Source organism: Hyalella azteca, unplaced genomic scaffold, assembly GCF_000764305.2.
Source record: "Hyalella azteca isolate HAZT.00-mixed unplaced genomic scaffold, Hazt_2.0.2 contig13234, whole genome shotgun sequence".
Classification (NCBI taxonomy): Eukaryota; Metazoa; Arthropoda; class Malacostraca; order Amphipoda; family Hyalellidae; genus Hyalella; species Hyalella azteca.
In genome coordinates this window covers 126,581-150,561 of record NW_025943163.1, presented here as the reverse complement: position 1 = coordinate 150,561, position 23,981 = coordinate 126,581, and the positions used below count along the sequence as shown (strand labels likewise).

The following is a 23,981-nucleotide window of genomic DNA, read 5'->3' as shown; positions in this document are numbered from 1 at the left end:
TATTCTTAGAATTCTAACATCGCTCGTCGTCTTCAGAGACTTGTATGGTAGCTCTATCATGTTGGTGGTTGAAGAATAAAGTAATCCATGTACATTTTAACTTATCCTAATTCACGACGTAATGTTCGCTCGCAACTGAAACCTTTTCAAAATTAAATAGAAGACGCGTGTTCTATTGTAGTGGGTCGGTTGAAAGGTAACTCGGGAAGATGGCGGACTTGGCGCCATGACAATCCGATCAGAGGTCAGCTATTGGGCGGTCACGCTGCAGTCCTCGGGTCTAGCCGGCTAAAACAATGTCAATATGCTAAGTATCACGTCACTCACGCAATACCACTTGGTAGCCTCAGCGGTAGAAGATTCACATCATTTTCGCCAGCGAAAACTCGAGCTTGCTTCCAACTCCAAGCAAAAGATAGTTATTAAAAATTCTCGACTGATTAACCATTGAAGAGGAGAATTGAAACCCGTCTCGACTTCTATAAATAATTTTCAAGTATGATTTCTGTTATAGACATCTACAATACAAATTTTCATAATGGGATTAATATCGTTATGAATAAGAAGCATAATTTCCAACTAAAATAAATCCATTCCAAAATAAGACAGAAACAACTATGAAGTGTTCGAATGTTAAGTAGAGCCCATAAAGATCTAGAGACAGGAAGAGAGGGAAATTTATAAAGGAGGAAGTGGCCGATTGTGAAGATAGCTTGCCTCCAGAACAGCCGGCGCAGTGCCTGGCGTAGAATGAATTCTTCACGAGTTCTACAGACCGACGCCTATGGCGAGCGCCCATAACAAATCTCAACAATGTACGTTCGCTCTACAGTAGCCACGCATGCATGCGAGATGTACTCTCAATTGTGTATGAAGGTCACTAGAGGCGTCCACGTTTGTTTGCCATGCATCAATGAAGATGAAAGTCAACATAGAAGTCAAGCTCGCTCAACGCGGTTGATGAAGCGATAGCTGGATAACTAAGAAGGCAATCAGCCACAACTGCAACAGCTGTACAAATTTATGGTGCAAGACATCATCTGGACAGCGCAACCGAGAGCAGCCTCATTTTATAACAATTGTTTCACAAAACGACGGCAAATTAACCATATAAGTCAGCACGTCATCGACACGCGGTACAATTCAAGAGTGATGAACGCTTTGAGATTGACATGGGAGGATACAATTAATGTAAAGACGAAGAAGTCTCAGCAAATCAATATAACTCACAAGGACTACTACTACTAATAATAAGAGAACGCTCCAGCGAGAACAAAATTTTAATGAACACAGCTGCAACAATGTCGCAGCCAGAGTCACGCAGAGCGACGACACTAAAGCTGTGCCATCACGAGGCAACCCGAGAAGAGACCTCAGGAGAGCACCGCGTCGTTCAGGAATGTAAGACTATCAGACTGCAACAAGGATGGGTCACATTGTGAACGAAGAGCATCCTAGCATCCATACCACATGTCAGGAGCAATAGCAGCAAGAACTATTACGATAGAAGCTAGCAGCATCTGCCCACCATCGAAAACTCTCATGTATACAATCAAGTAAATTCCATTGCAGCAAACAAATAATTACAATTCTTAGGACTACAACAAGGATTTTAATAATAATAATAGCCTACTTCAGGTTCACAGTTGGCAGATATACTAACAGCACGCCATGTAGCCACAGAGCAATGACCGTCTCGCTACAATATGAAACACTCGGCAGGTGAACACAGGGCGACCTGTTAGGAGGCGCGCACTCGACGGCTCTACAAGATTGGGTGCGCCATCTACACCAAACTACATCAAAACCTTTGCTTTATACAGACGCAGTAACGCTACAACTCCTTTCAGTAAATGCAGCCAAGAATATAACTCCTAATACGTCAAAACCATAGCTCCTCCCAGTAAATAGTGAAGGACGACTAAAACTCTAAAAAGGAGTGGATCAAGTCCCAGGCTACAACTCGAATTAATCGGTTTGAGGATACAAGTTTTATCGACGCAGCATGGCTACTACTTTCTGGGCAGGTGCTCGGAAATACACTTTTAATGAATGCAACGCTGGGATATGACGACTGAATTCCGCATCAACACCTTGGTGCTTCCTGAAGGGAGCATTGATCGCTTATGAGAACCCGTCAACACAGTTTGAGAAGAAGGAGGCATGCTAAGAGAACGGCATGCCTTATAGTAACAATATGACGAACAAGATAATTCAGTCCCGAGTGATGTGGTGAGAGTGCCGTGAAAGAGTAGATTGGATAAATTAAGAGACCTAATAGCGCGACCGTCGGTGAGAGAGAGAAGAATGAAACAAAACTCGTAATAGCATCAATACTACAAATGACAGAAACTAAATGATGTACTTTATACATGGTGCCAGTCACATTTGAATTATGATCCATTGATTGAAGAGACTACAACTTTGACCATGATTTCAACAGCAACTTTAAAACAATTACATTCTTAAATATTTTCTGATATTCCATATTGAATAGGTGTCATCAGTATACTCCTTGTTACGGTCGTTAACACCAGGATTCAATTTCTGGTCAATAAGAAGATCGCGTGTCAATAGCAACGAAAACAATCGAGCGCATCTACGTATTTCCCCTTGCATAAATGTTGCCGAGATACAAGGCTACAGTTAGGAAATGCTCAGTGATTGCTTTAAAACAGCGATAACAGCAAATGAAAACAACGACGGACAACCTTGCGTCACTCCACACTCCTGCTATCATTTGTAATGACGAATAAATAATTTAATGCAAAAAAAGAAGGGAAGGAAGTTGCACTGAGCGTGAGGTGAAGTGAGTTTGCAATGAGCTGAAATAACTACGTTCATTCAAAATAAATACGAAATTAAACAATACCATGCAATACACAAGCCGGCACTACAGCCGAGAACGTCTCGGAAACGAGTAACGTTCCTCCCACCGCTGGGGTAAATATAAAGGAAAGTTATCCCGAAATGAAAAAAATAATAATTTACATGGCCATACTGCAAAGCGTGGGCATGAAAAACATGCAAAGATGGCGCAGCGTATTCAGGACTCGTGTAGGTCGCGGCAAAGGAAGGAAGCTGTCATTTCACATGCAACATGAATCCATCTAAACAGGAATGATGAAATAGCTTTTGGACGGTGAAATCCCAGCCAATACTCTGTAGATATACACGGTGGATAACTGAACCAATAATAATCATTCATAATAAAAATTCAGGAAAATATTAAGTTTGAACAAGCTTCAACACAAATCTAACACGAACTCAGTAACAATTGCACCAACTTCAGCCGGCTTGGTAACGCTAAGTCAAAGGGAGCTAATGTAATAGTTGATGAAGACAAAGGTTACACGCCGTATCCCTGGTACGACGGCATGGCGCCGGGGTGAGGGGCGTAACCGACGTTGTTGGTATAAGCAACGTTGGCGTAGCCTGGGGGCAGCCCGCCGGGGCCCGCCGTGATCATGAGCTGCGGCTCATCTGCAACAACAATTGCAATCATTAACTAGTCATTACAATAATTGTAATAATAAACTCGAGGCTACAACCATTGCAACCATTAACCGGGCATTGCAGTAATTGTAATAATGCACTCGAGGCTACGAAATTCTAATAATGTACTAGTCGGAGCAACCAGTGTAATGATAAGCTCATCGCTACAACTATTCTAATAATAAACTAGTCGTAGCAACCAGTGTAATGATTATCTCATCGCTACAGCCATTGTAATGATACACTTGTAAAATGACTTCATAGCAATCGAGAACTAATTTTTAATCCTTTGAACTTGAGGATGCGGCCTCAACTATCGACAATTTCGAAACTAACTTAAACCAAGATCACTCACTGATCATGTTCATCATGGGCTTGTTCTCTGTCGTATCGCTCTCCTCTTTCCTCTTGTTCTCGGCATCCTCGAGCTTATTGACCTTGCCAACATACTCTCGCATGACGTTGATGAGGTAAGGCATGGCAAAGTCCATGATGTTATGGCGCCATGCAAGCTCCAGGATGACGTCAGGGTTGAGCTGGTCGTAGCAATGGAAGAGACATGCAGCGAAGCAGTCATGATTGCCCTCCTCTAGGAACCACGCGAGCAATTCCTCGGCAATATCAGATGTCTTTGACTCGGCAGCATACTCCATAGCGTCTCTGTATAGCTTGTCTTTTTTACACAGCTGCACAGACTGCTTCCATCGGTTATTGCTCTTGTATAGATATGCAGCAATACGTCTGAATTCGATGAGCTCATGCTTCTCTAAGCTCTGGGCCAGGGCGATAGTATCGAAATGATCGAAGGCATCAATGGAAGTGCGTAGACCGGTGTAATCTTCCTCTTGGATGAGCAGAGAGTTCAGAGCCTCGTTGATGGCTTTGTTGTTGAGATTTTGAACAGAACGTAGGTAACCTTTTACCAATTTCAGGTGGTCCATCTGAAAATAAGTTGTATAAATTGTTGAATGTGTTAATCAACCTTGTTAAATTATATTGACCTCATGCCCTTAGTATGTTAAGAGTTAAGTAGTATCACATATACAACCAGCTTAGAACAACATCATTGTCACAATAAAAAAACTAATAATCCCTAAATATTAAATCGGTAATATCTCACTGGTATCAGTTTGAGTATCATTGAAAAAAATGATCTAGAGTGTCTGCATAGTCAAAATAAGGAATAGAAATGCAAGATAAAAATGTACGCATCCGATTTAAAAATAGGATAACATAAATCGAATGTTTCCGGAATAATGCTAGCTAAATGAATGTTATGTCATCATTGTTACTGAAGCCATTAAGCATTAGTAGTAGTAGTAGTAGTAAAAGATTTACTAGCGCTTCAGATAGCGAATCTATTTCGCGCCGGAGGTGAGGTCTTCAGTTACGTCAAAGATGTTTGGTCTCTTCCGTCTCCAAGGCTTATAGCCTGATCCATTTTAGGCGCAGGGGCTGGGCGGTAGATTCCCTGCTCATGGAGCGAGGGTCCGCTCCGACTTCATGTATCAACTCCAGCGTAAGTTTAGTGAGGCTCGTGTCCATTTGAGAGCCAGGCCGTTTCCGAAAAGGGCGTTTTGCCATCTCTGTTAGTCTGGACTCTCCACCCGAGCCACCCGGCCATGATTGCATCTGAGGCCGTACAGCCTCGGGTCTCATCGAGACACGCAAGCCCCCCCCCACGACAAGGACGAGATGGCACGGGGGGCATTAAGCATCAAGATTATCATGCATCACCTTAGCAAAGAAGTTGACAGCGCGCGTGTGGTCCATTCTAGGGGACAGCACCACCAACAGATCGTTCAGCAGCATGGGTTTGTAGTCCAGGTAGAATTGAATGGCCTTGTAGTAAAGTTCAATGTTGGCAACCTGCAAAACGTACGAAGTTCGTGAGACACACCATCAATTGATAAGCATGAGAAAATCGTTAGTAAATTACACCGAATGGCCCCCAACTTAGCATCAGGTTTGTTATTTATAAGCACACATATAATTTATCATATTAAAATCAGCAAAAATAAAAATATTCATAAAAAGTACAGAATTTCTCAAATACGTTTTAAAAATAAATAAGTTCAGTAAATGAAGATGCTACCAATACATCTAGATGCATTTAAGCACAATTAAACTCGTTACAGCGAATTGATTATATATTTTTCACGCATGATTGAACTCGCTAACGTGAATTGAGAATGACAACAAGGACTGACTTTTGTGACGACGTCCTTGAAGTGTGACTCCCTCCAGGCCTCGGTGGGGTGGTTCATCATGGTGAGCACGGCGTTGTCGTATTCCTCGTACTTGTCATACAGGAACACCAGCTCCGCCCACAAGTGTGCTTGTTCAGCGGCGCGCAGCACCTGGTCATCAATGCCACATAAGTGATGCTAAATAGCACATACGATGAGACCGTTATTTTCATCAAAGAAACGTTAGTATTTTATAATATTCAAAAACATATCAAAAGAACAACAATAGTGAGATAAGAATTTAGAAACGTCAAATGAAGTCAAAAAATAAATACTCCTAAAAAATACGAAAGCTACTTTAAAATCTTGTAAAAATCCACTGAAACAGGGTTTCATAAAACAGTAATTTCTAAACGTAACTTTCAAACACAATAGAAAAAAATTTTCGTCGTGGAGGCCACTTGTCTACATAGAAAAAGCGCAACAGTTGGAGTAACTAAATCAATTTGACTATTTGCAGCAGAAACTCACTCACCTTAGGAATATTGACGCGAGACCAGAAAAGTTCGAGATGCTCTCTCATTTTCTCGGTCTTGTACTTGGAGTAGAGGATGGCCAACTCAGTGAACATGCCCATGTGGGCGCGCTCGAGCCCGAGTGCCGCTTCCAGCAGGTTGATCAGCTCAGCGAAGTGACCACGGTCCTGAAACAAGGATAACTCAACCATGGTGGTGCAAATCAAATTATTCAATTACGTATACAATTAGGCTGCTTAAATTTCAACTTCACTAATAATTTAGAAGCAAATAAAAAGCCAAGTTGATCAACTATATCTTCATTCAAAATTCATTATATTACATAGAATATAAATACTATCACTTCAATACTGAGTGTACTTTTTTCACTGCTCATTTTAATCGTTTTCAATGAACTTGATTGAACCTAGTGAAAATATTCTAGTGAAAATATCTAACGTGTTTTATCCCCTCGCCTACAAACTTCGTTCGCCAACTTCTTCTGACGTTGGTTTGAAATTTTGGTAGCAATTCAATAGTAAAAGGAAAAGATGAAATTCGATGTACAATTAATGGATCAAACAAAAGACCATGTTATCATTCAGGAACATGCTTATAAGTAACATGACAAAGCTAGTTATTGACCTGATAATAGTTGATGAGGTCTTCGAGCTCGTCAGCATGCACGACGATATGCAGACCGCAGTTCTGAGCGAGACGGAACTGCTCGTTGTCGACGCAGGCGAAGCAGACTTCCTTCCACGTGCGTGTGCTGTTGGCCTTCCTGGCGCTCTCGACGGCGCCCTGGAACTCCTTGAGATGCACCAGCGTGATGGCCAGACGGGCGAAGTTGCTCACGTTGTTGTACAGGAGCTTGGCAGGCTCGTACATGCCTTCATCGAAGCACCGGTCACCGATCTAGCAGCAATAAAGGAATATCTTGCAATAGAGACCACTAAAATCAGCATAGAGAGTTACCAAATTAAGCATTGACACTTCGATACAATAATGCACTTGGCTAACGAGTACTAAATTGAATTTAGGTAAAATCAATGCGTTCCTGATGAGTATTGTGATGTCAACACAGACTTATTCAATGATATTTTAATCGAATCACATTTATCAACAAAACGTTGCCTGCATGGGCAACTGCCTGCAATATTACACAGGTAGTGTAGAATTTCACTCACTTTCTGAATATCGGCGTGGTTTGGAGCAGCAATGAACTCCTCCAGGTCAGCTAATCTGTTTGTTTTGGCGTAGGCATAAACCAGCTCGCTCTCAACGTAGGACTCACGTGCCTTTTTGCGAGCCATCACCAGGTACCGCACAAGATCTTCCCATTGACCTGGTACATTAAACAGATATAAGCGTGTTAAAAAGCTATGGCATTCAAGAAACGCTCTACTCCACCATTATAAAAAAAAAACATATGATGCACAACTCGATCACCTTACTCATAAGCGGATAATTAATGATAACTCTTTATACAAAAACAATAAGAGGGGGGACTAACCGGTTTGTGAGGCGGTCTGCACCACGTCCATATAAGCAGTAGGATCATCAGCTTTGATGTAAGAGTCGATGGCCTCCTTGACGAGTGACTGCTGCAGCTGAGCCTTGGCGAGCTGACTCCACACGGCGCTCTCGTTGCAGCGCTCAGCAAACTCGTAGGCGCGATCCAGGTTTGTGATGTGCTCGATCAAGACCTGCAATGACCAGAAGTTTTCCTCATTTCTTCTGTATAAACGAATTTACTTCAGAACACCTGAAGTGGCACACGTTTCTGTCGTCTAAAAACTCGTAAGTTCAATACAGGGGCTGTATTTAACCATGCATCTCAAATAAAGGGACCAACCCCAGCATAACCTATCCCAGAGCAGTAGACCATTGCCAGGCAAGTTAGCATATATAATCATTTAAAATTTCGAAAAAAAGTCCACCACAGCCCCGGGTTTGCGTTTGACTTTGAGGCTACATTATCATGCCTTTGCCAATCATCAATTATCTGACCAACCCTCTGCATAAATAAAGAAATATTTTAAAGTTTTTATTGTGACAACGGAACTGTTCTTAAGTATTTTTTTTAAAGACGGAAGAGGCAATATCACCTTAATTAATTTATGTGACCTTATGAAATTGAATTCAATTGATATTAGCAAGTACTCTCAACATTTTTGAATATTTGAATTTGAATTACAATACATTTCTTCTGAGTATTGAACGTATTTAATGCATTCTTCAACTGCGTATTACTCCTCAAATGTCTAAAATTTTGGAAAGTACATACTAGTAAATCTATCTTATAATTTTTCATATCTTCATGTACCTGTTTCAGAAATTTAAATTGATGTATATTCTTACGCTTGTCCGCAAAAGGGGTAGAGAAACATCGTACCTGAATTGCAGAAGTGTTGACATCAAACTTCTTGAAGATGGCAAAGGCCTCCTCGTAGAGCTGGCTGCTGATGGCAATGTTGGCGATATCGGGGGCATCGTAATTGTCCAGTCGAGTTATGTAGTCCATGACGCGAGTGTGGTCAGCCTTGATCGCTGTGAGGATCAGCAGGTTCTGCAGGTTCCTGCCCGTAAAAATGCGTGATACCGTCACATTTCATACAACACGTCAACATTCAACTTTTCAGAAATTTACACTTCAGTTATGTAACTTAATAGCAACACCGTATTAGGCGCTTTTATTCGGAATATTCAAGAATGTATGCGAATTTTTTTAATTATTATTCAATATTATTCAGAATAATCAACCCCCAAATGGCCGGTCGAAACTTAGCTCGCCGCTTACCTGTGGTCACTAAAAGCAGAGTTGTCCAGTACGATTTTCTCGAGCAGCTCGATGAGTTCGTTGGGCAGGTCAGCGGTCATGAAAGCCTTCACAGTAACAGAGATGTCCTCTGGGTCTTGAGTCTCTGACAAGGCCGTCTGAACAACCTGTAAATCCCGAATAACAGCATTCGTCAAAATGCATCACGTTCAGGGAGTTCAATTTCCATCGTGATGACAGAAATAAATATCGATTATGTCATAACTTCATTAACGTTGGTCATCAATCAATAAATAGCTTATGGTCGAGATGGAACGTTTGGATACACAAAGTTAATGGCTGTGTTGCAAGAAGCCATATAACAGCTGAAAATATCAGCATCAGTTCTGTGGAAACAAAGCTGATCAGTCTTGGTAAAAAATTCCCAGGTAAAAATAGAGCCTAGTGAAGGCGGCAGAAGCGCACCTGGTCGATGAGCTGACGGCGGTACTGGTTGGTCTCCTGGAGCACCTCGGCCCAGAGTTCAGGGTCCCGGCGCTGGACGAGGTAGCGAGCCTCGTTCTTGAAGAGCGAGTTGTCGTTGCACACGTTGATGAGCTCACGGTCGCAGTGGCCGCGCTCGTACGCGATGCACGCTAGGTGCGGGTCGCGCTTCTCGCAGTACTTGCCTGCACACACACAGCATCAGCTCACAGTTTTCCGATCAACATTACACAATACATATTTAATTGTTTTCACGAGACAAGTTTAGTTGTAATAATATATGGATAAGATAAAACTGAGCATGATGGCACGAACCAACAACTTTGCTGTCGTAGTGCTGGTTTTCCTTGAGGAAGCGTTCAGGATTGTTGTTGGCGTCGATGTAGATCTTGGCTATGGCGTTGTGGGTTGCGTTCTCCGTGACGCCTTCGTGCACGCGCGACTCCAGCCACGACTGAAGCAGCTTCAGTCTGTTGCGCTTCTCCACCTAGACGAAACGGTGCAGCGTTAATCGATAGCGTAAATAAATGATCTGTGTACAAAAATTTGTATGGCAGGCCACACACAAAATACAAGAACGTATCTGCTCATCAGAGATCAACTGCGTTAACTAATGCTTAGAATTAGAAGCAGGGCCACCATTTCGAGTAAAACCCTCACCAAACAACAACGAGGCGTCACACCATATCCAAACATTTGCTAAGGTGTGGTGATCAAATGCATCACCCCACGTGCACACAATTTCTCACTAGGCATCACGCCACAATCAAACCATACGTTTAAATGCATCACGCCATGTTCAAACCATACGTTCGAATGGACCACGGAACCTTCAGATCACACGTTCGAATGTACCACACCACATTCAGACCCCACTTTGAACGATCACGTTCATCCAGACAATTGCTTACAAGGCAACAATGTAAATAAATTGACAACTTGCTAAACTTTCTGAACACCCAACTTTCTAAACATTTAGACACAATGTAAATCACTCTACACATCACAATTGGAATCACTTCACCCGTCACCACGCGAAGCACTACACACTTTACCTCCTCGACGAGCTCGTCGGTGGAGAACTGGCCGCGCACCACCAGGATGAGCTGCTTGATGACGTCCTCGGCGCAGTCCACGTCCAGCAGACCTCCGATCACCACCGGCAGGCGCGATGGGTTCACCTGCACAAGTGTTCAAACCTCATAGAACAGAGTTTGCCTTGCACCAACTCGATCAAAATTGTTTAAATATTGTGCTAAGTGCTTGGCGAAGTTGTGCGAAGTTGTGCGAAGTTGTGCTTGGTATCTCAAACAAATACTTTACTGTATGCCAGATAAACTTAGGATCAAAGATCACGTTTGCAGGAGTTTATAAAACATTAATAGAGAACATACAAATTCAACGATAGCAACTTAAGAGGCATTATGAATAGAGTGAGATATTTATTTAGCACACTCGTAGAGTCGTAGCACAGTTCATTTTTTATACATCACAGCAACAACAAGCTGATTCCCCTACTCTAGCATTCCTTAACAAGTGAAAATTGCGGTGCACTATACGTGACGGACGTGAGAGCCTGTATATACGGTGATCGTTAGTCGATACCGTAATAAATACGTTTGAATAAAACCTGAATTTTAGTGACACCTCAACAAGACGAATTAGAGTTTAAAATTAATAACTCCAAATGGAGACACTGAATTATTTGGACTAGTGGAAAGTAAAATGAAGAGGATTTTGATAAGACGTTTTCAGGTTCTTTAAGATAGGGAGATTGAAGGATCATCGAATGAAAGCATATATTAGCATCGCTCAATGGTTCAATAGGAAAATTAGTTTGCTCACATGTAAGCCTCTGAGATACAAAACCTGACAATTGGACTCCTTATGAGACGACCAAAGGAAGTATTCAATAAAATAAAAACTATTGAAGAATTTTCATAGATTTGAGTTTTCAACTGCCTTGTATAGCATAGAAGACATGTATTTTTATCATGAGTTAATAACGAGAAGAGAAATGTCTCATCTTTAACGCAAGTCTGAATGTACCTACTGCTCAATCTTTGCACAATACTCTCAAGTCGAGTGAGGGCAGGGCACCTTTTGCACGTAGATCTCGATGTACTTCTGAAGGTTGTTGCGGTAGAGGTATAGCACAAGATCGTGCACGAAGTCGAAACGATCGCAGACGATGATCAGGGGCAGCTGGTCTGTCAGCTTGGCCTCCTTCAGGAAGTTCTTCACGCGCTCGGGGTTGTAGCAGTTGCTCTCGCGGCAGATTCTCTCCACCTGACAAAGACCAGCGAATAGTAAAAATATTTCTAAATGATGAAGCAAGCATGTAAAAACAAAATGGTCATATTCATTCTTAAATAATATCACCATCAAATATATGGCACTTATTCAAGATACAGTATTTTGAATTCTACGAGGGACTGCAAACTTATTATCCGCACACGTTCAACGATCCCCAAGCCATAAAAAACCCATCAGAATAATTCAATAATAATGACACGTTTCTTAACTAGGAACTTTTCATGATGCACCGATAAATTATAATAAATTATACATAGTGTTTCCGTTCAAATGATCTGTAACATAAACCAATACTCTAACACAAACAAAAACGACCGTTTTGGAGGTAATACTGATCTTACGTGCGAGATATTACGGAATAAATAAGCCTGGTTTTAAACCATAGAAGTGAGGTCACTTCATTTAAGAGAAATTGTGAACTTTCATTGATAATTAAGACACACCTCTTTAATTTGCCCTGTCTTGCATGCTGCCTGGATGTACTTGAAATGCACTTCTGGCTCCTGAGAGAAGTTGACAATAGACCCCAAGAAATAGAAGAGCCCTTCAAATGACTTGAAAGACTCGAAAACGTCGATGAGAGCGTTGGTACTGAGCTGCTCGTGATATTTAGTGGCTATTTGCACGACGATTTGAAGGTTTTGGCGCAAGTTGGCTGTTAGCATCGCTTTGAGGCACTCTAGAGAATCTTCGACCGACAGAGAGCCAAAGAAATTCACAAGCCACTCAGAGTTGAGGAGATGGGTGTGGACCACGGCCCTCTTGATGTCGTACATGTCCGTATAGTGCTCCAGAGCGCGCTGCAGCAGACCAGCTTTTTCACACAACTGAGCGATGTGCGCACGGTCGTAGTGAGTGAACATTTGATTGCCAAGGATGGCGTCAGCCACTTGCGGGGCCGAGACCAGGTTCATCTCCAGCAGGCGAGTTTGCAGAGGCCCTTCAGTGGGACGGTTATTCTTGAGAGCATCGAGCAAGAAAGCAGTGCACTGCTGAATGAGGTTCGATTCCAGGAAAATATCAACGATTTGGCTGACGTCCGCCATAGGCTCGTCATCCTGAACGAGCATCTGAGCAAAAGCGAGGCCCTGGTCAGGGTTGACGCGCATCACGTTGCGCAGCAGGAAGATGTAGTCTGGCGTGTAGCCAACCTTCTTAGCATAAAGCACTATCTTCTGGAACTGGCTGGTCTCAGCAAAACATTGAATGACTTTGTTAGGTACATTAGCTCGCAGATACACGGATAATGCAAGAGTGGGATCAGTTTGCTTGACGAGATCTCCAAGCTCCTCTGAGCATTCTAACTTGTCGTCCTTAAGCCACTTTTCCAGCAGATTTTTCCGGCCCTGACTAAGAACAGGTCTACATAGCTCAAGAGATTCAAATTTGTTGAGATGTGACTGGTCTAACAAGATACCAAAATACTGAAGAAGAGGGGAGGTCTGGCCAGGCTGAGCCGAGACTTGCTGGAACTTTTGAATTGTTTGAGGCGTCCTCAGGATCCCTTTAGGGGCGTTCGCGGCCACCTTTGCCGCCTCACTGTACTGGCCGCCCTGCAACGTCAATGTTATCAGCAACTTTGTTGTACTTGTTGCTCGTAAGGCTTAATTTGTACTTTAGCCCAGCAAGTTATGTTTTGCTGGAATTCAGCATAGTTATTGTCTTATTGAAACACATGGCAAGTGAATACGGTAGCTCAACATACAGTTCAAACAATCAGTACAAGAAGCTGTGCTAGTAGCCAGTAGCCTACCTGGAAAAGCGTGTTGAACTTGCGCACAAAAAGCTCCTCAGCACCAGCAAGGTTGTTGCGTGTCGCCATGCGCAGCGCCAGGTCAGCGTTTTGCAGCACATTGCTGATATATGGGATGATGTTCTCCTCGTCGACGCTCACACTCAGCACCTATAAAGTTCATACACCTCAGAGATGTGCTCTGCAAATTTTCTAGGATCAACTAAACCTTGCACCTTTGGTGTTCCAATAATAGGTTTCCCCGCAAGACTATTATTAGCAGTTTGTTCTGAAGAGGGTGGCGCTACTCCTTAGCAATGAGTAACAGGACAAATTCTAAAAGTGCTTTACGATAAAGAGAGAACCCTATGCAATTCTGTAAACCATGCAATATTATAGTAGCATTAATAGAGATTTGTTACCAACGTACATGGCATGAATGAACTGAATAATTAACAGGTGATACACAGAGGCATGGAGAATTTCAGCAGGTAGCTGTTTAGCTGTCCTTTCCCTCGTGAATAGGGAACAGGTCGCTGTTTACCTGTCCTCTCCCCCGTGAAGTGAAGGCAACAGGTAGCTGTTTAGCTGACCTGTCCCCGGTAAGTAGACACAACAGATAGCGGTTTATCTATCCGGTCTTCAGTTAAAGGCCACAGGTAGCTGTTTAGCTAACCTGTGCCCGGCAAGTAGACACAACAGATAGCGGTTTACCTGGCCTTTCTCCCGTTACGTAGAGGCAACAGACATCTATTTACCTGTCCTGTCTTCCGTTAAGCACAGGCCACAGCAGTCTGTTTACCTGTCCCTTCCTGTTGACGCCGATGATGCCGCTGGTGGCCTCATGCGGCGCCGTCACGAAGATGGTATCGCCGCTGATGCGGTTCATGAAGATGCACGTGCCGTTCTCAATATCGTAGAGATGCACATAGCCGTACTTCGTGATCAAGTAGATCACGCCGTGCTTCTCGCTCACCTGCCGAGCAGGAATCACCCATAATTAGATCATAACTATGACTGCAGGAGGGAAAAGGAATAACTATGAAGCAAAACAGGATGAGGGAAACGGGAAGAAATATTTTGCTAAAAAAAATAAAAAACACCTAAAGTTTAATCTGCTGGAAGAAAGACTACAAATCCTGACTGGAATTATTGCTCTCAAATAACCTGTTAATCAAAGGCTCAATTTCCCCAGCCTGATCAATATCATTATAGTTGCCGCACAACAACAGTGTACATGAGGTCTGCAGGATTTTAGAATTCTGGATTAAATGAAAATGATAAAAATATTTGATAATGATTCCCACCTGCATGGCAACAGGGAAGTCATTCTGAGCTTCGGCAGGGAAAAAGACGTCCACATTTTTCTTGGTGAAGGGCTGGTTGCCGGTGGCTGGTTGGCCCACCTCAATGACGTGCAGCTTGCCGCCTTGAGCGTTACGCACAGCAAAGCAGAACAGAGTTGACTCTTCTGGGTTGCCTTCCATCTGGAAAGCAGGTGTTGATGTAAAGTGTTAAGGACTTCCAGGAACCATGAATAGCTTCTTATACATCCTTATGTAGCACTACTTTCTGAGCCACCGTTGCCAAGGCTAGATAATTCCTATAATACGAGACTCCTATTATCCCGCTCCAGCCCACCCAGTTGTCCCATCATCCCCATCATCGCAGTTTTGCCATACACTGCTCCCCTAATAATTAGTTCAAAAGTCCAGGTAATACCCCGATACTACAAATATCGTGTGGATACATGTCCAAAGATCCCATATATATTGGCCGCGCCAGGGTTCTAACATCACAAAATTTGACAGATATTTATAAGACGATTGTTATACATTATCTAGTTTTCAAGTTGCTATAATTTACAGCAGATTATGGTAGTCATTTACAAATTAGACCTCAAGATTGCAGAAACTCAAAGTCAGTTTATGAAAGGATTGGTGAAATTTGGCCCACATGGCAGTGAAATGTTCAGCAGAAATCAACAAATATCCTGCTCAAGTGATTGCATACACATTTCACTTTTCAGGATGCGCGGAGAAGATGTCACAAACTAAGACTTGATTGCCAAGTTTGTTTTTGTTTGCTCAAAAAAACAAGAAAGGTTGTAAGCAGCCACCTTGAACTGGGTGAAAGCAGCTGCATGTCCATCAATGGGCTGTGAAGCCTTCCTCTCGACGCTGTAGAGCTGCATGAAGCCCACAACTCGGTTCTGCTGCGCTGATATGCCGATGAGCAGAAGCCAATTCTGCTTCAAGTCCGTGCGGTAGTTGATGATCTGACTGCCGTTTAGGCTGCTGTGCCGGTCAAACATCTTCGTGGGCTGAGCGTCGCCTGTGACACAAAATACCAGGTCTATTAACTTAAACACCTCTAGCTAGTATCAAGCTAAATATATACCTACCGTCAGCTGTAGTATTTCAACTATAGTTTCAGTTGTATAGTCACTTAGACCCAAGCCACGCTGCAATGTGGCTTAATACAGCTACTTCAAAACACATACAACGGAATAAAGATAATGTTTGGACGTGTTAAGCACTCCACAAGACACAAATGGATGATTCATTCAAACAGCAACAGTACCGTCCATGCTCCAGTGGAATACGGCATTTTCGGTTACAAGCGCAAGCTTGTTGGCTGAGATCCACTTCCAAAAGGTGATTTCCTGGTCCATGGTGTGAGCTGCAATACAAGAACAGGCACTTGAGGGCAACTGCCAAGCATTTATTGAGAGAACCATATTAGTCAGCTCATTAAAATATTGTAGAGGAACAATTACAAGTAAAAAAAAAGGAACAAAAAAAGTTTTATACATTTTATGACAGTTTTATTATTTTTCAAGGAGAAATGCAGTTCTTAGTGTTTTCTATTATAAGAATTGCATGATCACAAAAATGTAAGTTATTTCACTAATATACCTACAGCATATATGATAAATTTTGCAACGGAATTATGAGAGCAGATTTATTAGATTACTATAAAAAATATTAAAATGAGCCTGGCACCAAAATAATGAACAATAATAAGAAAGCCAGTCACAGGCTACAAAGCCATGATTGTAGGTACAGGTTTCTGGAAGAGATGTTAATGTGGAAAGCAAATGAATCGGTAGCCCACCTTTAATCTTAGTCTTCATCTCAATGTTGAAGATCTGCAATGTCTTTTGAGCTGTAAAGAAAATGTAAGCGACATTAAGCATTATTCAATACACTAAAACACCGTTAAAAAATTGAAGAGGGAAATTTACCAACACATTCATCGAGTGAAGCCTGTTTCTGCAGGAACATCATCTAATTTTCTCCAGTCAAGTGAGTGTGTGGGTCGCATCCAAGAAAAAGTTTGATGGGTAGATTTCCTTACAAGTTTGCTGCAATGACTAAGGTAAATCAGGCCGAGAATAACGTGCAGTCTTCCAGAAACTATATAATTAATTAATTCTTATTTCATAATTGGACGAGGCATAAAAAATCAAATATAGGTCATTGTACTGGGCATTAAAGCAATAAAAATATTATTGGCAAGAGAATCATCATTTATTGATTTTTTATGACTGCCACTGCAACCAACACCAAATAACATTTTCCAAACAATTTGGTCCTAATTCCATAACAGATGCACAAGCAAAAATGTAAACTGAGTATCTTAAAGAAGCTGCTAAATATTCTCTACTGGCACCGAGTGATACCTCATTGAACCAATATATTGTTACAGTGTTAGATGCCCCAACATTCATTTGAATTGTTTACATTTGAGAGAAATAATTTTGAAGATTGGGTTCATCATTGTATCAATACATCATCACAGTGTTAAGATGCCAAACATTAAATTGTTTACCTTTGAGAGCAATAACTTTGGAGGCAGGATTCATGATGGCAGAGTCGCCTGAGATGGGTCTCCTGATGGGGTTGGTAGGGTCTGCCATGTCAATGATGACCACCTGGGCTGCCTCGGTGCTCTTCTCACGGATGCAGATGAACTTGTCGCTCTCCATGGTGAGCGTGTTGAAGGAGATGTTTGATGGCTGAATCCCCACATTGGTGAGCTATAATATAAAAACAATTGTCAATTCAAGATCTTCCATGTAGATGTCAACATTAACATGTATGAAAATGTTACTAAGTTGTAAGGCAAACTTTTTCAAGGAAGTCTGGCAAGGCTAGGAGAAAATTTTAGCAACAATGGCCACAGATGGACAGAGCTAAGTAATCAAAAAAGTGAATCTGCCCACAGCTTCAATCAAGTTCAACTTGTAGCAAAAATGCCAATGTCAATGTAAATACTCTATGCAAGCCAATTCTGGACCATAGGAGGCAGCAGTTGCCACCTCATTACTCACTGCAGATAAATTCAGTTATAAATTAAGCGATATAACCCTTAGCATATGGATACATTTGTCAATGCTATTTGTACATAAAGGCCTGGGACAAAAATATCCAGTCATTACACAAAGAGTTTAAAGCAACCACCCAAACAGCTCCTTGCGCTTGCAGTGCAAGCAGTGATGTTGACAATGCGTGATGTGAGAGAGCACATTAGCCAGGTCTCATACAATGGCAATAGTCGTTGTAATTTCAACGACTTTCGCTGAAGTTATCGACCAATTTTTTTACTTTACAACGATTTTCGAGCTAAAATAATAGGTCATTTATCTTTTTCAACGACTGCCAACTAATGGGACTCTTTCACAATAAACTTCTGACGACTGCCAACAAGCGACTTAGCAAGACCCGACAAGATACGACTGTGGTACTGACTAAAACCCGGACCCCAACAGCGCATTACGAGCGGCGGATGTAAAATGTTCAGCCCCAGAGGACAACGCAACCATCATATGTATTGAAGCTTGCAAAAATAATCGGACAGATTACGCCAGTGTTTTTTTTGAAGCGGTGAATTCATTAGTAAAGAAACCTAAGAAGGCACTGCTGGTTTGAAAAATTAAACATTAATGCATTATCTGTTAGGTGTTTGTTGTATATAAAGAATATAATGTACATAGACTTAAGGTTATCTCATTATTAACGACTAGTCATTAGTGTTTTCATTGTTAAGTTATCGAACTACTGTCTACTGAAGAAACCTATCGACTATCGACTGCATAAATCCTATCGACTATCGACTGGCATGCGGTTGTTCAACGACCAGATGACCTTGAGATAAATTTTACAACGACTCTTGTGCCACACTATGAGACCTGGCACATTAGAGCTCTGAATGTTCAATTCTCAAGTTTGCAGAGGCAAGGAGATAATACTCTTTATATATTAGTCTTCTTGTGAATTATCATCTTAACACCTGACCATGAGCTAGCTAGCCTAAATTTGGTAGCTGTAATTTACTCTAATTTCACTCTATTTAATATCGGAGCTGTAAGTGTAAGCACTTCCTGTAATTCACTCTAATCAACATTGGAACTTTCATAATTCTTGCTTGTAAAAAAAATTAATAATGAGTGTGCATACACGGGTGATACACCCTCAATAAATCAAATATTTACCAGCAAAAATAATCATTTATAATGGTAAATTTTTTGTACATGTAGCATTTCTTTAAAGAGATTATGGTAAAGAATGTTGCTAGTTAGCACTTTCTGCATGTTCTGGTAAGCAAGGCTTGAGAAATAGAAATTGTATGTTGATCAGCCACAGCTAACTACCTAATTGTATGTTAATCAGACACAGCTAGGCCTAACTATCAGCAGAAGTGAAAATTGTAACAAGCAAAATGTTTGCTGCCTTGATTAGAAGGATCCAGATATTAAATGCTTGAGGATAAAATGATTTCAGGGAGATTCATTTTTCTCAAACATCTAGTTCCATGAATTTTTCTACAAATCTTCAGCAAAAAAACTTGATTAGTTCATTAGGCTTAAATGAGCATTTTATTTTACAATTCACAAGAGCATTGAGGCATTTCTGCTAAGAATTATTTAACTTAATCATATTCAGTTATCAAAAGTAGGCATTGAACAGCATGAAGGCCAGAATAAATCCTCATTGCCGTCAAAATGGCAGAGTGATGCAAATTATTTACATCCAAATACCATTGCAAAGTTTTTAGTTTAATATATTTCAATTAATACAGTAAAAAATTAATCAAAGATTGCAATTAACGAATTAAGATTTTTACATTTTGACAAGCATGTCTTCAAATTAAAAAATGAATGTCAGGGAGCACTTGGCTGCACTCAGTGCACTGCAATAATAATATTCAGCTGGCTATGTAGGCTAGGTACAGTGCTATTATGGACCAAAAATTGGGTACTAAAAATAAAAAATACCTAACCAGTTTCTGGTCTTGATTATTACTGATACTGATAGTTTGTAAGTACCTAATCATTTACATTAAGTGATTAAGCAAAATGCCAATATACAGGCAGGGGCGAACAAATACGGAAGATATGTTAACTTGAATTGAATATTAAAACTCATTTTGTAAGAAATTCACTATTAGGCCTTCAGACTTTTATTCCTGTGAGGCTGTGGTAACTCAGACGTCAATTGGTGTCATCAGTGATCTTTTTTCCACCGTATCAGGTTCCGGTAATTATTCTCGATTCAAGACGAATAAACAACAAACACTATTTCAACAGCAAGTTTTATTACACAAATTTACTTCAAGAAAACGCGCTGTCTAGGTGAAGAGCTGTCTAGGTCACTCTAGGAGATAATCAGGTAGCTAATAATCCCAAAACATTAGAACCGAATAGGGGGGGCTATTAGCCTTAGATCTGAACAGATTGGTGGGCGTTGCATCGAGAGTAATGCACCGGATATGATACATTACCAACCTGTAAATGCTCCTGGAAGCGTATAGGTAACGCTTGAGTCATGTTGGCTAATTAACTTTAATCCAAGGCACTGCAAATGTGAAGTGAAGGATTATTTCAACTCAAATATTGTTAATACAACGTTAGATCCTACACCATCCGGATCCAAAATGTCGACCGCAACTGACGTGCGATCAGCAACTTTCTTTGGTATTACTACGCGATGACAGTGTCATATTTTAACACGAAATGAAAATATGAGGTACTATTTTTGTCACAAAATTTTTCACTTAAATAACAGTTTTACATTATTTATCGTGATTACAGAGGTAATTTCTACACATATGAAGCAATTGTTAATAAACTTCTCTCATCGTTAAATTAGTTCTAAAAAGCTTAAGTAGATATAAAAAATTTATGACTTTTGTCGTTATTTAAAAGAATAATTGTCTACTAAAAAGTCAAATTGACAGATAATGAATAATCTTTAGGAACTATATTTTCTTGCGCAGCTTCGAACATAGCTGCGGCCTGCCAACACTAAATCAGTTGTTTCAGGTTTAGAAGAAACGTCGTCTTCGGAGGAGGTGGACTCACATGAGAGTCAAACGCAACGTTTAATCCGGGAAGAAACCAATTATGATAGATTCACATAAACCTTTAGGCTAAACTTGAATGTTATATTTCTCATTCATATTTAAAGCTGTTTGAAGGGACGCAGCAATGAGGGCTGTTTTTTTTTATCTGCAAGCGAATTCTCTATTTTTTGTTCACCGAATGCGAAGGTATTTATGATCAGAACCACGAATAAAAAGAATTTATAAAACTGTTTTTGCATAACAAGCGTTTACCTCTTTTTTTTTTAATAAGATCGTTTGTAAATTTGTAAACATCAACGAAATAATGATTCGTCTGTAAAAAAAATATTACGGTAATTTACGTTCATGAAACCCCCATTTGTTTTTAAAGGTACCAACCAAAGTGAATGATTTGAGTAAACGCAGCAAAACTAAAAAAAAAAAAAATGGCCAAACGCCTGCGTGTCCAGCCGTAAAATTGTCCGAGGCGTGAGTTTTCACTATACGTTTAACGAAGCCGACAAAAATAATTCTGATAACGCGCAGGAGCGTAATGTAAATGAATAATCATGGCTTCATTTTAATTAGGTCAGGATCGGTTTCGATTTGAAAAAGTTTGCGAAGAAAATGTGTTAAAACACAGATTTTAGCGCGCTGATTAAAATTGGAGCGAAAAAAAACAATAAACTGCCAACACTCGCATGAGCCAAATATCAATAAATATCTTCGTTTTCATTAGAATCAATATAGGTTTCAAATTGACAGAATTGTGCGCGGAATACGTGATATGGAAATTCGTCCCCCTTAGTGTCTGAGTGGTTATGAATTCATCAACGAAGTTCGACTGAGTACGTTGAAGCGTTCAAAAGATTGAATATTGAGTAAGAAGCTATAAAACATTCTTATTTCTTCTAGTAATACATGCTGTGAAATCATATTAGAATGAGAACAAAGATATAAATGATGATAGACGATAGACATTGATATGTTTGTATAAGTTATGACACATTCAATTATAATTTTGAACGTATGAGTACAGTTTTAGATATAAAAAGGTTGAACGAAATTTCATTGGCCATTTTTTCGGGGTTTGATTGATACAAAATATCGTAAATTCATGTCATACGTGACACCTCGTATTTAAGTATTTACATATTCTCATACTGTCCATAAATGTCAAACCAAATAATAATACGAACAAAATCATAGTACAGAATTTGACAGACATAAACAAAATAATTATTCTTCGGATGTTATGCAAATGCGACTTTGATTATGTTATATGTTTTATTATCTGAACACTGATTATATTCTTTCGAAAAATTTACTAATAGGACAATTTTATACCGGCGCTATTATCGAATTCGATGTTACTGCGGAAAATAAAAAAATGTGCGAAATTTTCTATCATTATGTGTAAGGTTGCACCTGATTTGACAAACTATAACATTTACTTTCCAATATTTGACAAGAACGCATAAAAAACATTGACCAAACCATGTCTGGACGCATGGTGATAAGGTCGAGTGTTGTAACGATAACCTCAGCGTGTCGTCCTAACGGTAGATATTCAAATCAAAGATACGATGATGATTAATCTCCTATCGAGCTAGGAAAACCTAGCTTGTCACCTTAGACGTGGAACTTTTGAATGTAGATAGCGATATCCGGTGCTATTGTCTTCATTGTTTTACAATGGGATCTAAGGAAAGCATTGCGTTATATATTGTCATAAAATTCTAAATGTATAATTAACGATCGTATTATCGTTCAACTTTTAAATTTAAATATTCTTTATGCATAACAAACGTTAATGATCATCTGGCATCACAGAGACACGGAGGGCAACCGGAGCAGCGACGACTTTAGTGCAAGTTTAAACCTTAGCCGCCAGCATGAGAGAGAAGGAAGACATGTATAACTTCAGCAAGGAAGGAATCCTGCCTTAATAGCTTAACACCATAGCTGAGGCGCAGTACAGTGCGACACACCCATGCAGGAGCCTAATACCTCGCATGGGCCAAGAAGTACGTCTGAAAGCCCTGCCGAGACGGTTGACATTTTTCGGATGTATAACAAAAATGCAAAGATTTTTTGCGCTATGGATGCTGGTCACGCGACATGTATCAGTTGGGTAACAAGTTTTGGCTGTATTTAGACATTACTACACATTTTTGGGTGGTTCCACGTTGGGAAGACGGTTTCTTTCCGTTAGTAATTCAGAAGATGCACGTTCGATCTTCCAGGCATGCAATTTAATTCCAGTCATTAAATAATTTCAACACCTAATTATCATATCGCACATCAATGAATAACTAGAGGGGCGATGCGATGCATGAATAGAAGAACGGTAAAACTACATAACCTTTCAACGACATTGCACTAAAAAGTAACTGTAACTGCAACGACATGCAGTACAGACTACCACAAACTACTGAATTCATTAACTTGTCCACCAAGTTAAAGAATAGGTAACACGACACTTTCAGGGTCACTAACGATTTTTTGTCCGGTTATCTTACACTTAGCAATGTTAATTAACTAATACTAGATAGTTAGTTTAGTAGCCACATGTTTACACTAGTGCTTCAGCTATCTCGCATCGAAAGTCAAGATGAACATCACCAAAGAGGTGGAAGGTCTCAGTTATCGAAGGTTTTTTTAAATCAAAAAATCGTTCAACACCCACAAGGGGCGGAAGGTCTCAATTGTCCAGCCAGCGAAAAAAGCAGCGTTAGCATCTCAAAGAGACGAAGTGACAAAGAGGGACAGGTGAAAAGTAACAGAAACTAAGACACTCGAACAAGAGGTCGCTTACACGGGACGTCGGCCACCCGCACGAGAGAGACAGAGAAGAGAAATGTAAGTGATCCTACCTAAATTATAACTTAATGTAAGGACTCCTACCTGCGTTATAAATTAATGTAAGGAATTCTACCTACATTATAACTTAATGTAAGGAATCCTACCTACATTATAACTTAACCCCACAATTGAGACCAACAGTCAGACACCACGAACTCAGCGGTGGGGCGCTCAGGAACAATCCCCCTAGAAGCGCGAAATCCCATAGGAGTGATAGGACTTCTGACGAGCACAGACACGCGTCGGGAGTCCGCCCT

At 40.6% G+C, this 23,981-nt stretch overlaps 1 protein-coding gene across 1 annotated transcript; it reads right to left on the bottom strand.

The window, feature by feature from the left end:
- Positions 1–472: 472 nt before the first annotated feature.
- Positions 473–20,474, bottom strand: LOC108682122 (clathrin heavy chain 1). The gene is made up of 23 exons (XM_018171236.2): positions 20,303–20,474; positions 17,347–17,554; positions 16,630–16,680; positions 16,096–16,194; positions 15,632–15,846; positions 14,820–14,999; positions 14,315–14,488; positions 13,534–13,683; positions 12,224–13,333; positions 11,565–11,753; positions 10,520–10,645; positions 9,780–9,951; positions 9,447–9,649; positions 9,003–9,148; positions 8,598–8,781; positions 7,716–7,908; positions 7,390–7,547; positions 6,845–7,117; positions 6,220–6,387; positions 5,706–5,855; positions 5,233–5,364; positions 3,851–4,436; positions 473–3,483 (listed from the first exon to the last, which is right to left on the bottom strand). The coding sequence occupies exons 1-23, from the start codon at positions 20,342–20,344 to the stop codon at positions 3,350–3,352; spliced, it is 5,043 nt and encodes a 1,680-aa protein (XP_018026725.1). The 5' UTR covers positions 20,345–20,474; the 3' UTR covers positions 473–3,349.
- Between the last annotated feature and the right edge of the window lie 3,507 nt (positions 20,475–23,981).

Bases quoted from the DNA above. Each gene is read 5' to 3' on its own strand.
- LOC108682122 (XM_018171236.2), bottom strand. From the start codon at position 20,344: ATGACTCAAGCGTTACCTATACGCTTCCAGGAGCATTTACAG. The intron at 17,555-20,302 runs GTTGGTAATGTA...TTTATATTATAG, and splicing joins GCTTCCAGGAGCATTTACAG to CTCACCAATGTGGGGATTCA. The intron at 5,365-5,705 runs GTCAGTCCTTGT...TACGTTTTGCAG, and splicing joins TCAAGGACGTCGTCACAAAA to GTTGCCAACATTGAACTTTA.